The sequence below is a fragment of the Naumovozyma castellii genome, chromosome 5 (genome assembly GCF_000237345.1).
Source record: "Naumovozyma castellii chromosome 5, complete genome".
In the NCBI taxonomy this organism is placed as follows: Eukaryota; Fungi; Ascomycota; class Saccharomycetes; order Saccharomycetales; family Saccharomycetaceae; genus Naumovozyma; species Naumovozyma castellii.
The window spans coordinates 526,750-539,334 of record NC_016495.1 but is presented as its reverse complement, the minus strand read 5'-3'; the positions used below and the strand labels follow the sequence as shown (position 1 = coordinate 539,334).

Below are 12,585 nucleotides of genomic sequence, written 5' to 3'. Positions count from 1 at the left end.
AGAAACACCCATTTCCATACTACAGAACACAAAGCATATTGCAAGTTTATAATCCTACGTAAGGTTAACTCTATATTTCAATATATTGCTGCTCTTCTCTTCTATTAAACGTTACCCGTTTTTGCAAATCACGAAAACCAAAACAATGAAAAATTATTACGTAAATAAATACCTGAAAGAATCAATGTTGGATAACTATCTTCCATAACTACCAAGAGTTCACCCCAGTCGAAACCATAATAAAGCTCATATGCAACATTTTAACGCTAACATCCCACTATTATTTGGAATTGCCACAATCTCTTTAACGACAGGTTATTATTTAGGCCAAATATCACCATCTCTGGGTAGAAAGGATAAGATTCAAGAGATTCTACAAAACTGTAAAGAAAAGGCCACTCTTGAACAACAGCAATATGAAGAAGCTAATTCTGAAGAAAACAACAATAATCATAATGACACAAACTCTAGTGATTTAGATGAGGAAAACACAGATTCAGAAGAGGATGAAGACATTGAGTCGTTATCTTTGAATGATATTCCGGGCGAAGTTAGAATGGCATTAGTCATTCGTCAAGATCTGGGGATGACAAAGGGAAAAATTGCAGCTCAGTGTTGTCATGCGGCATTGGCTTGTTACAGAAAGATTGCTACGGATCCAAAAAAAGTTTCATATAATCCTGCAATGACTCAGAGATGGCTTATGGGAGGACAAGCTAAGATCACTTTGAAATGTCCCGATAAGGAGACCATGGATGAATTATATGCCAAGGCTATATCATTGGGTGTGAATGCTAGTGTCATTCATGATGCTGGGAGAACTCAAATTGCAGCAGGAAGTGCAACAGTTCTTGGCGTGGGTCCTGCACCAAAGGCTGTCTTAGATCAAATAACAGGCGAATTGAAATTGTATTAGAAGGACGATATCTTGTTTTATAGATAAGAAAGAAATATTATAATGTCAATGTAAATAAAAATGATTACGGGAAATGACAAATTTTGAATTCCCATGCAATATCCAACATTATATCGTAGCAATGTTATTTTTTTTCCTTTACATGTCCGTATATAAAAATGAAAGAACTATTTGTCTAAACCCATCTTTGAACGACTACTGCGTTTACCAGATCTGCTTCTTGTAAAGTGGAATTCAAGTCCTGAATAGGCTTTACTGGGAACGCATGGTTTAAAGTGAAAGATCTACTGGTATCCTGTGTGTTTGCTTTAACATGATCGAAAATAATCTGGACTTTATCTGTGGAGTTACAACGTAGTACTTCTCTCTTACCACTTGCATATCTAATTTGTACAGATGTATTACCCTTGGGTTTTTCATGTTCCACTGGAGAAACTGTATTTGATTTATTTTCAGTCGCGGTAAATTCCACACTTGACCTTTGAGAATCGCCAGGGATAGGTGACCCCAGTCTTTGTCCACTTCCATGAAATCCACCCAATTGCCTTTTTGGTGGTTTATATGATTCATCCAATTTTTTATAAACGTTAACGTCAACTTCTTGGCCGAATTCGACATCTAACAATTGTAAAGGAGCTCTGCCTTGATTTAATTCCTTTAAATAGAAACTATTAGCAGGATCATCATAACGGAATAAAGGACCATCACCAACTTGGAAACCTTCTTTCCAAAATGTAATTTCTCTACTGACTCGTCCCTTTCCCTTAGATTCACTACGTTCGGAGTTATCCTCCACCACTTGGCTTGGTGTATCCACGGTAGAACCCAATCTATAACCTTTACCAATGAAATGATGCTTATTTTCCTCTTCCTCGTCATCCATATCACCTCCCTTAGCTAATCTTTCACCGCCTCTTCTAGCTTTTTCCAGTAAATCTTTAATTAATGAGTTCGCATTATTATTGTCATTCCTGTTTGGATCAGTGACTTCCAGACCAGAAGTCTCACCACCGGCAAACGTATTTCTATGGGTCTCATCTTCATCATCCTCATCAGCTTGTTCTCTCACCATATCTGAAAAACTCATAAATTTGTTATCCTTGTTAGCACTACCACTGTTAGAACCAGGTGTAGATTCCCTTGAAGTCTCTCTAGCACCACCAAACAAAGGATTTGATCTTTCAGATACATCCCTCTCGACATGAGGAAGTTCATTGGCTGGTGGAGTAGGGTTGGATGATGCCATGAAGAAGGCATTAACAGCCTCATTGAGATCTCCGTCGTATTGTTCTAGATATTGTGATGCTTGTTCATGTGATCCGTTGGTCAACGCCATAAATTGTTGGATGGCTTCATCTGTTGTGCTGGACATGGTTCAACTAAGATTATCCTCGATTTCTCGTTTGCTTTAGTTTCCTCGACTTCCCACTATCGTTAACGTTGAATATATGATTATATCGACGTGCTTTTTCGCCACCTTAATTGCAAACGGAAAAGGGTATTAATGGCAACCATAAGCTCTATTATACAGGGAACATATATACACTTTATTTACAAGTTAGCTACCCGTTGAGATTCCCTCTGAAGTCCCTTATTGTAGAGATATTTTTAGTCCAACAGTATCCATAAAGTCCCATGCTGAAAAGACCGCCAACCATCCCCGTGGTCAGTATCCCAGCTTTCATAATGTCGTTCTTCATATCTGTTCTTGGGGGCACCTTATGGTTCAATTGGAACATACCAGGCTCATCTATAACAGTATTTTGTTAGTATCTACAGCTCGTCAACGAGTAATCCCCTCTTATTAGATCCAACAATACATACATCGCGGTACTTGCAACCTCTTCATTAGTAATCTGGTGAAAAGTAAAGTGATGGCAGTAGCAGAGAAGAACCGCACCATCTGCTGTTTCCTCCTTTCTTTATATCGAACTGGTTCCATTGCTGTCTTGAATCTTGTTGTTGACGTTTATCGGTACTGTGTGCTTGTATCACTTTAACGCCTTAAGAGCGAAGACGTTTAGTTTAGTTTTAATGCTGTTGAACACTGGACAAGAGACCAACCAACATCGTCAGGAACTGTTTCAAGATGCATCCACAACTTGAGGCCGAGAGATTCCATTGTATGTTATTATGATATGTATTGATCCAGGAGCTATTGGACTTTGAGACTAACTTAAGCTCCCTGCGGGAGACATTCTGCGATAGCATGTCAAGATTTAATTGAAGCGTTAGATAAATGCCATCATAGGGAGTATTATAAAAGGATATTTGGACTCTGTAATAATGAGAAAGACGCATTATCTGCCTGTTTGAAACAGGCTAGTATAGATAACAAGAAGAAAGCTATTAAAGTAAGTAGGGAGAAAAGATCTAAACTGGATGAGAAATGGAAGAAGCTTGATGAAGAGGAGTATGGGGAGGATGCTATATTGAAGAAGCTGTTAGCGAAACAGGTAGCTATGAAGAACGCTGTAGTGGAAAATTCAAAGACTACGGGATCCAAGGACTAAGGGGAACGAAATAACTATGTAAATATTGTAGGTAGATATGTATCTAAGAAAAGGATACGTGAATATGTATTAAATGTTTTTTTATTATTATTAAGTTTTGAGCCTACAATACTATTGATCAACAATGGTTTTCACAGCTTGTAACGCCCTTAAGTATTTAATTCTTTTGTCATATTGATAGTTCATATAAAGATACTTCTCGTTCCAATTATCCATAACTTTCTCAAAATATCTAGTGTCATTCCATTTGGCAACCAACTTGGGTTTAATATTGTTATGTCTATCAATTAAATCCTCCAAATGGTCAACAAAGTCTTTGAGTTGTGCCAATTGAGTCTCGAAATCCAGATTTCCTGTGAAACTATCCAAATCATCATGAAGTAAGTCAAGAGAGAGCAACGGTTTCCATGAACTCAATCTAACATTGTTATTGACAGACGATGTTTTATTTAGAAGACGATCACCCCATCCATACTCCTCATTGGAGACAATTTCAAATTGTGCATACGGTATTGGTGATAATCTAGCTGCCCAAAAATTGATGCATGCGACATAATCGTTTGCTTCTTGTATTGTTGGCGTTTGAAATTCCAAAACGTTTTTCTTACCATTTAGTGCAGCTGGGAAAGTTACATTAAAATTCCCTTTCGCCGTCAATGAGGTACGAGATCGATTACAATTGGTAACAACATTATCCTGCACTAAATCAGCAACTGATTCAAAAAGATTATAGACGTAGTAACTCGATGACAAATTTTTAAATGATTCCAGATCATTTAGATCTCCCTTTTCGATGGCATTAGAGATTCCTTTATTTGTCTTCTCCTTCAGTTTAAATATAAATATTCGGCCTTCATAAATGCAAACACGAGCATTACTCCATTGTGAATCATTCTTATCTAAAAATGTTAATTGGTTCTTTTTTTCATCAAATATTGAATGGTGTTTCCCGCCTATACGTAACCAACCAAATATAGATTTATGATGACGGCGGTTGCTATCACTGGCGGATGAACTTTGACTTAATGTACTTGAAGATTGAGATTTCTTGATGGCAATGTTAACTTGATCATTTTTTGCACTAATGTCAATTATATTGTCCATACACCAGATCTTTGGAACCGAGCTACTTATTTGGAAGTCAATGGGTTCTTCGCGATACAATTTTGGCAGAGTCTTGTTATGATGGAATTTCCAATTTGAAGTAGTTTGTGACTCTTTTACTAGTGAATGTCCAGAATACATTGATGTACTCCTTGATGGAGTTCTTTCAATGGGGATGGATACTTGAGAGCCATGTCTCAAAGTATGGCTTTTCTTACCGGTGGCCACAGTCTCTACACTAGAATTCTGTCTCGAAAATAAAGGCAAGGAAGAATACTTCAAAGCTTCATAATAGGAAAGCAATTCGTGTTCAAGTTGAGGCTGAACCTTATCCAAATCTATATTTTTGCATTGATCTTCCTTTGTGAGGGCATAGATGGTGTTGTGAATAAATGAATCTGACGAGAACTTGGTCAATTGACAATCATTATGTAAATCGGAATTCAAAATTAGTAACGAAAATAGCACAATATGGCACAGCTTATAATTATTACCCCATATAGTATCGGGATGGCATCGTACCCATTGTTTACTGGTCTCCTCTAGGATCCTATCAATATTTTGTGCTTCTGCAATAAAGTAAATGTTACTTGATAGCTTTTGCAATACGGATAACAACGATAAGGGTAAGGGCCTTAATAAATAGACAAAATTTTGTAATATCCTATGATTCTCTGGCAGGCCAAGAAAGTTGGCATATTCAGTGTAGGAGATGTCTGAGATGGTCCCCTGTAAAAGGTCAGCTGCTATTTGGTATGAAACGTCAAGGTCGCCGAACTCCATAGAATTGCCTAAAGTGGACACGGTGTGGAAACCAGTAGCAACACCACCACTTTCAGCGTCGTCTTCAGAGTTGGAACTAATGAAGTCGCGAGTGTTTCTCGAGTTGGGAGACTCAGGCAGTGTGGGGATTGAGGAAGCACTGGATTTTGTTGCTATCAGTGGCGAATACTTGGAATGGACGTTAAGGGTATAACCCAGTGGCTTATAGGAGCCGACATGAGTTTCAGCACTGCTAGCGGACATGTGTGTTTTCTGGTCACAATCGGGAATGGTGATTCAGGTATCAGCAAGGGTGGGTTTGTAGAGTGAGAGAGGATCTGATTTACGATACACCGATCTTGGATCGTCCATGTTTGTTTCATGTTGCAATTGTAAATCCTCACCTTTTAGAAAATTTCGTGTGGCATTCATTCATCGCGTTGTGAAACTAGTCTGTGAAAGATAAATATTTATAGAGACAATGTACTTGCACAGACAGACAGGTACCACCCACAGTGCAAGAACAGACAGGAGATCAGCAGTACCATTGTTGCCGCTACATTTACTGCATCCATATACTACTAATTTTTTGTTTAAATAGGAAGGTTACCCTATAGACATAATATCTGATCGCTCGCTCGTCAACAGGGCCTGATACAAAATTACAATGACCGACAACGTGCATCCATACAAGAGGCATCTGATCCAAGAACAGCATATTCCCTACGGGATGAACAATAACTCAGTTCCTAATCTTAGTCGGGGGAATACTGAGACTTTTGAATATCAGGGCTCCCCAGACCAAAGTTACACAAGAGTTAAAAATAGCACAGAGAGAAGATCTGTCTCTCCTATACGAACAGCAAAGTCCGTCCCACCACCCTCTTTGAACCCTGATGAGAAGCAGACTAAAAATGATCCTCTCTCTGAAAAGCAACCACCACCAATAAATCCCTATGGCGGTCATTCCAAGCAAGGTTCTGTGACTTCGTCGCAGGATTCCGCGGTAGAAAATGGCCAAGCTAACAATTCCACCACCTCATTAAACTCTAATATGGCTCACAAGATTAGGTCACGTTCTGTGGATCTTTCACATATGTATTTACTTAATAGCGGTGCTGACACTCAATTAACATCTACTAATGAATCCGTAGCTGATATATCACATCAAATGATTAGCCGCTATCTAGGTGATGCCAATAATTCATCGTTAGTCCCAAGATTGAAGACTATTGAAATGTACCGACAAAACGTGAAGAAGTCCAAAGACCCAAATGTTTTATTCCAATACGCTCAGTACATGTTACAAACTGCATTAACCATTGAATCATCTAGCGCCTTAGTATCTGATAGTGGTGATGGGAAGAAGGAGGATATAACACAAAGTGATTTGAAGAAACAATTCTTGAAAGAGGCTCAACATTATCTAAAGAAGTTAAGCGTTAAAGGTTATTCTGATGCTCAATATTTATTGGCTGATGGTTACGCATCCGGTGCCTTTGGTAGGATTGAAAATAAAGAAGCATTCAGTTTATTTCAAGCAGCAGCAAAACATGGTCACATTGAAAGTGCATATAGGACGGCTCATTGTTTTGAAGAAGGTTTGGGAACAGCAAGAGATTCTCGTAAGGCTTTGAATTTCCTGAAATTTGCTGCTAGTAGAAATCATCCGTCAGCAATGTATAAATTAGGATTATATTCTTTCTATGGGAGAATGGGGTTACCAACGGATGTAAGCACAAAACAGAATGGTATCAAATGGCTATCAAGAGCCGCGGCAAGAGCTAATGAACTTACATGCGCCGCTCCTTATGAACTTGCAAAGATTTATCAGCAGGGGTTCTTGGATATAATTATCCCAGATGAAAAATATGCGATGGAATTATATATACAGGCAGCTACTTTGGGGCACGCTCCCTCAGCAACATTGTTGGGGCAAATTTATGAAACTGGTAATGAAGTTGTAGCACAAGATACTAGTCTTTCTGTACATTATTACACACAGGCGGCTACACAAGGCGGTGATCCCACGGCAATGTTAGGTTTATGTGCTTGGTATTTATTAGGTGCCGAACCTGCCTTTGAAAAAGATGAAAATGAAGCATTTCAATGGGCTCTTAAAGCTGCTAATATAGGTCTACCAAAGGCCCAATTTACGTTAGGGTATTTCTTTGAACATGGGAAAGGCTGTGAAGCAAACGCTACTAGTGCCTGGAAATGGTATGAAAGAGCTGCAAAGAATAAAGACACACGTGCCATGAATAAAATGGCCTCAAGGGAAGGAGTGACAAAGACTGCAACAACAGCAAAAAATGATAAGCGTACTAAACATAAAAAATCCAAAAGTGTTAACACTTTAAACCTTTTTGCAGGTTTTGATGAAAGTCCTAAAGTTAATAATGAATCGAATATTACAAACGACGAAGAAGTCAATAATAATGTGTACCAACAGCCATTAAATGTTTCTATGTCTGTATCACAAAGCATGCTTGATGACTCTGAAGGGGATACTACAGCAAATAAAGGTATGAATACAGATTCATTTTTAAACATTGATGGTCCTAATAGAGCGGTGCCTGTTGATGCCACACCACAATTGAGGTCATCAACACCTCCAAATCTGAAATCCTCGAGAAGCGTTATGAAGTTTGGTGGTAAGAAGAAAGACAAGAGTAAATCTAAAGAGAAGAAAGATTGCATAATCATGTAAATTGTATTGGCCAATGCAAAACTATTATTACACTAGCATATTATCCCTTGCACTTTATCCAATCATCTATTTATTAGATTCTAGATAATAGAGTTAAAAAGCATATGATAAAATAAAATATTACATTCTATATATTTTGGAGGAATATTGAAACATTTAAATAAGTAAACATTATCTGCCACCCTAATCTGTATCCACTTTAACCTTCTTGTCATGCTCTATGCCATGATCCTGAGTGGGTTCTTCCGTAAATCGTCTTTTCAAATTATTAAGTGCTAAATTCTTGTTTAACTTGTTTTTGAAAGTGGATGGCAGAGTATGTGCCCTCTTGGTATTTGAATTTATACTTTTCGGCACCAAAACTTTTGGTAAAGGTTGATCTGGAATGGGAACAGGTGTGCTTGGTACATTAGATAAGACATCCACAATGCTTTTTTGGTTTGGTGAATGAGAATGATTTTGTATATCTTTTTTCAGATCAGTAAATATGTGTACATTTTCGGGGATTTGAAACTCAGGAAGTTCATTAATGGTTGTTTCGGATAATGTAGGAGGATATTTTGGTTTGGAATAAGCTTTAATGGGGACATCCAAAGAATCAACAATCTTATCGACTCCTGTACAATGATTGCTCATAATATCAGATTGGGTTTCGTATAATTGGGTAACATTACCTTTATAATCATGCAAGATATATTTATAAAGCTGGTCTAGAGTTTGGGAAATTGATTGTAGTTCATTTCTTTTCTCGGTGAAATCTCTCCCTGCCATTGTGGATAACTTTTCTACCAAAGACTTAATTTGAGCATCAGCATCAAAAATAGATGTTTCCAAACTCTGGGCATGATCTTTAATGGCCATAGAAACTGGTTTGCTGGTTTCCTCACTGGACATTTTTTCAAGTATTTCTGTGAGTTTCCTCATAGATGAAGATAGAGGGATGTCAGCAAGTTTATCTTGTAACGATAACTTTTCCTTGGAATACATGAGTTCAAACTTTTGAGGAAGTTCATGTAGATTCTTGTCAATAATATTAAGTGAATTTGAAGATTGTATTTGTAATTTTTGGAGATTCTTTTCGTTTGTTGCGTTGGATTCCATATCCATATTGGAAAGTATAGCTTGAGATTTATTAAGGATGGTCATGTCTACCTCGTGTTGCTTCTGTCTGCTATTCTCTATCATGTCTATAATGGTTTGAAACATCGTTTGTCGTTGAGGAGTGACGAATTCTTCAAAATATGATTGCAGTTCCTTTATATGAATGTTTAACCTTTTGGATCTTTTCTTTTCTTCTATAATCTGTTGTTCTAAGTTCATCGCATATTGCTTTTGAGTTTTGATTATATTCATCAATTCATCTAGTTCTTTCTTTGTTTTATCTTGAAATATGTCAAAACTGGATGGTAAAGAATGTGCTTGAAATTGGTTTATTGATGTTGTGAGTACTTTTTCCATGGAATCACAATATTCATTTATGTGAGAAAAGCAAGTTTCAATTATATCTTGATGTGCCTTAAATATCTTAGTTGTGTCTTCAGTTCTTGGTTTTTTCAACATTTCAAATCTTGTAGATATGTCGTCCCTTAATTCACCAATCATATCCAAAATTAATCTTAAGTTCATTGAGGTTAACGGTTCGAGAGTACTTTTTCTTGTATCCTTAACTTTATCTTCCAATTCGGTAAAGATGCCTGTGATCACATGTTTAAATTTATCATTATAAGATTGTAATACGTTTCGTAGTTCAGATAACTCCTTTTGTTGATCAGATATTCCCGACATGGCTTCTGTTACACTTTTAACATATGTGATGGAGCCATTATGCAGTTCACTACGTTGTTGTGCTAATTGTTGAATAAGGTGTGTGTTAGAATCATGGATCTTAGTGACTCTTTCAATGTAATGATTGGAATTTGATTGGAAATTTTCCAAGAGTGATAATAATTGTGTTCTTTGAGATTTTAATTGTATCGTTTGTAATTCATTTTGTTTTAATCTACTTTCCAAATTTTTATTTAATTCTGTTTGTTTCACGTATTTATCCTTAAATCTTTGAATTTGTTCCTCCATGTTTTGTATCTTGGTCTTTTGTTCATCCACTAAAATTCCATTACTTTCATAAAGATCGAATTGATCCTGTGTGATGGATATCCCATCCTTTTGTCTTGAAGTTTTCAATTCTTGTCTTAATCGTTCAATTTCATGAACGTACTCATTAATACATGAGTCCTTGGACATGGATTGGTTCACTTGTGGAGTATTCTTAATGGATTTGGCTCTTGTTGCATACTCCAACGTACTAATAGTTTCATCCATGGATATCTTTGCTGGTGAAATGGTAGCAATAATACACGTCTTAGTCTTACCACCCAATGAATCCTGTAGTAATCGAGTCAATTTGGATTCCCTATATGGTATATGTTGAGTATGATCCACCAGGGCATTAATGACACGACCCAATGTCAATAATGATTTATTAATGAGTCCTGCCTCCTGTGCCCTCTTATTCTCTGCACCTGATCTATTAATATTTTCACTACCAGCCAAATCCACCAAATTTAACTTCCCTGTCTTCACGTATTGTTCCCCTGAAACCGGGTCCAGTTTGGTAATGTTTGTTGTTATGGTGAACACGGTATGTGATCTTGATGATAAATCGTTACACTTCGTAGCGGCCACTTTCCTCTTTATGGACCCATCCATCAACAATTGCAATCCTTGATGTGCAGAGTTAATATAAATTTCCTCCATTCCCTTCACCATAATAGACGATGATGCACTAACATTATCGAAGATTCTAATATTTTCCTCCTCTGATTGCTCGGATGCCAATAAATCTTTTAATCTTTCATTATACAATTCCAAAAATGATACTTTCACAGAATACCCTTCATTACCATCCAACCATCTAAACAATTCCACCAGGACCCTCGGTATAATACCGGCATGTTCACCGAGGAGGACCATTGTGTTGGAGTCGAGATCACCGCCAAGGATATTCAGGTCCCCGGACATGGTGTAAGTCTTCCCCGTGCCCGTCTGTCCATAAGCAAACACGGTACAGTTGTAGCCCTCGAGCATCTCGTGGATGTAGTTCTTGGCGGCATCATTGAAGACAGATTCCTGGTCTGATTCAGCACCAAAGACACGATCGAACGTGTATGTTCTCTTGGCGTATGCGAGTGGGAGGAGCGGGTTGGAGAGAAGCAATTGCGTGGATTGGGGGGCACCCAGGGTGGAGATGACGACGGAGCTCTTTTCCTGGATCTCTCGTTCGTTACGAGACCTGCAACGGACGTATACTTTAATGTTGTTGTTTGTTGTGGTGGTGGTAGTGGTAGTGCTGGGTATGGTTGTTCTTCTCCTGGCGGCAGAACGTCTTGCGGCAGCCGTTGTCGATGAGGGCATACGGTGGTTCTGAGACATTAGACTGGGTTGGGGGAGTGATGCTTTCCTGCTGAGACCAGTGATTGTGGTGTTGTTGGGCATAGATGGATGGTTTGTTTATATTATTGTTTACACTAGTGCGCGTTACCCGGAAGAGATGGCAGTAGTGAACAACTCCGTGATGATGAAGATAACGATGATGATAGCGATAGTGGTAGTGGTAGTGGTGATAGTGTAGTGTTGTAGTTGTGAGGGTTGTGTTTATGCTGGCCTGTCATTGGTCTGCTGTGTCTGGCCAGCGTGAACGTATGACTAAGACAGACGCGTGTTGTATATAAGATGGTGTATGTATATAAGAGACAGGGGAAGAGATGGTTGTTGATGATGGGACAGTAACGTTAAGAAGAACAACAACAACACACTATGCTACGCCGCTTCGCCATTAACACCAGAGCACTCTCCACCCTCAGACTCAACTCGAGGGCACCCAACTTCACCGCTGCCTCCACAGTGGGTCCCCTCAACTTGCACGAGTACTTGGGCGATTCGTGGGGCATCTTATTCTCGCATCCAGCAGACTTCACACCCGTGTGCACCACTGAGATGGGGGCCTTTGCTCAATTGAAGCCTGAATTCGACAAGAGGAACGTCAAATTGGTCGGTCTATCCCTGGAGAGCGTTGAGTCCCATGATAAGTGGATCAAGGACATCCAGGAGGTGGCCAAATTACCCTCGAAGCAACCTTTCCCCTTCCCCATCATTGGGGATGTGGACAAGAAGGTATCATTGCTCTACGATATGATCGATGAGGTCAATTACGCCAAGTTGCAAGCAGGGGAAGGGGACGTGGCCACTATCAGGTCTGTGTTCGTCATTGATCCCACCAAGAAGATCAGATTGTCCCTGAGCTACCCGGGATCTGTCGGCAGAAACACCACTGAGGTATTGAGAGTCGTGGATGCTCTACAATTGAACGATCGTCGTGGTACTGTCACCCCAGCGAACTGGTCCGCCAACGACGACGTGATCATCCCACCGGGTCTCTCGGACAAGGAGGCCACCGCCAAGTTTGGTGACTTCAAGACCGTCAAATCCTACTTGCGCTACACCAAGGGCTGATCTAAATGATCCCAGTGGCCATTCCTTTTATAATATATTCTAGTCTATAAATGCTATGTCTTGTTTAATAT

At 38.9% G+C, this 12,585-nt stretch overlaps 8 protein-coding genes across 8 annotated transcripts; 4 read left to right on the top strand and 4 right to left on the bottom strand.

Moving 5' to 3' along the window:
* Positions 1 to 250: 250 nt before the first annotated feature.
* PTH2 (aminoacyl-tRNA hydrolase) lies at positions 251 to 916 on the top strand (the record flags this gene model as incomplete). Its single annotated transcript, XM_003676651.1, has 1 exon — positions 251 to 916. One exon carries the CDS (start codon positions 251 to 253, stop codon positions 914 to 916), a length of 666 nt encoding a protein of 221 aa, XP_003676699.1.
* Positions 917 to 1,091: 175 nt separating this feature from the next.
* Positions 1,092 to 2,288, bottom strand: SHP1 (protein phosphatase regulator SHP1; the record flags this gene model as incomplete). Its single annotated transcript, XM_003676650.1, has 1 exon — positions 1,092 to 2,288. One exon carries the CDS (start codon positions 2,286 to 2,288, stop codon positions 1,092 to 1,094), a length of 1,197 nt encoding a protein of 398 aa, XP_003676698.1.
* Positions 2,289 to 2,478: 190 nt separating this feature from the next.
* IAI11 (Iai11p) lies at positions 2,479 to 2,858 on the bottom strand (the record flags this gene model as incomplete). The annotated part of the gene is made up of 2 exons (XM_003676649.1): positions 2,479 to 2,666; positions 2,741 to 2,858. 2 exons carry the CDS (start codon positions 2,856 to 2,858, stop codon positions 2,479 to 2,481), a joined length of 306 nt encoding a protein of 101 aa, XP_003676697.1.
* Positions 2,859 to 3,005: 147 nt separating this feature from the next.
* On the top strand, positions 3,006 to 3,429 carry CMC2 (Cmc2p; the record flags this gene model as incomplete). The annotated part of the gene is made up of 2 exons (XM_003676648.1): positions 3,006 to 3,039; positions 3,125 to 3,429. 2 exons carry the CDS (start codon positions 3,006 to 3,008, stop codon positions 3,427 to 3,429), a joined length of 339 nt encoding a protein of 112 aa, XP_003676696.1.
* A 111-nt stretch (positions 3,430 to 3,540) lies between these two features.
* Positions 3,541 to 5,559, bottom strand: YEL1 (Arf family guanine nucleotide exchange factor YEL1; the record flags this gene model as incomplete). The annotated part of the gene is made up of 1 exon (XM_003676647.1): positions 3,541 to 5,559. One exon carries the CDS (start codon positions 5,557 to 5,559, stop codon positions 3,541 to 3,543), a length of 2,019 nt encoding a protein of 672 aa, XP_003676695.1.
* A 403-nt stretch (positions 5,560 to 5,962) lies between these two features.
* Positions 5,963 to 8,005, top strand: SKT5 (Skt5p; the record flags this gene model as incomplete). Its single annotated transcript, XM_003676646.1, has 1 exon — positions 5,963 to 8,005. The coding sequence occupies one exon, from the start codon at positions 5,963 to 5,965 to the stop codon at positions 8,003 to 8,005; it is 2,043 nt and encodes a 680-aa protein (XP_003676694.1).
* Positions 8,006 to 8,188: 183 nt separating this feature from the next.
* On the bottom strand, positions 8,189 to 11,497 carry KIP1 (Kip1p; the record flags this gene model as incomplete). Its single annotated transcript, XM_003676645.1, has 1 exon — positions 8,189 to 11,497. The coding sequence occupies one exon, from the start codon at positions 11,495 to 11,497 to the stop codon at positions 8,189 to 8,191; it is 3,309 nt and encodes a 1,102-aa protein (XP_003676693.1).
* A 321-nt stretch (positions 11,498 to 11,818) lies between these two features.
* PRX1 (thioredoxin peroxidase PRX1) lies at positions 11,819 to 12,514 on the top strand (the record flags this gene model as incomplete). The annotated part of the gene is made up of 1 exon (XM_003676644.1): positions 11,819 to 12,514. One exon carries the CDS (start codon positions 11,819 to 11,821, stop codon positions 12,512 to 12,514), a length of 696 nt encoding a protein of 231 aa, XP_003676692.1.
* Between the last annotated feature and the right edge of the window lie 71 nt (positions 12,515 to 12,585).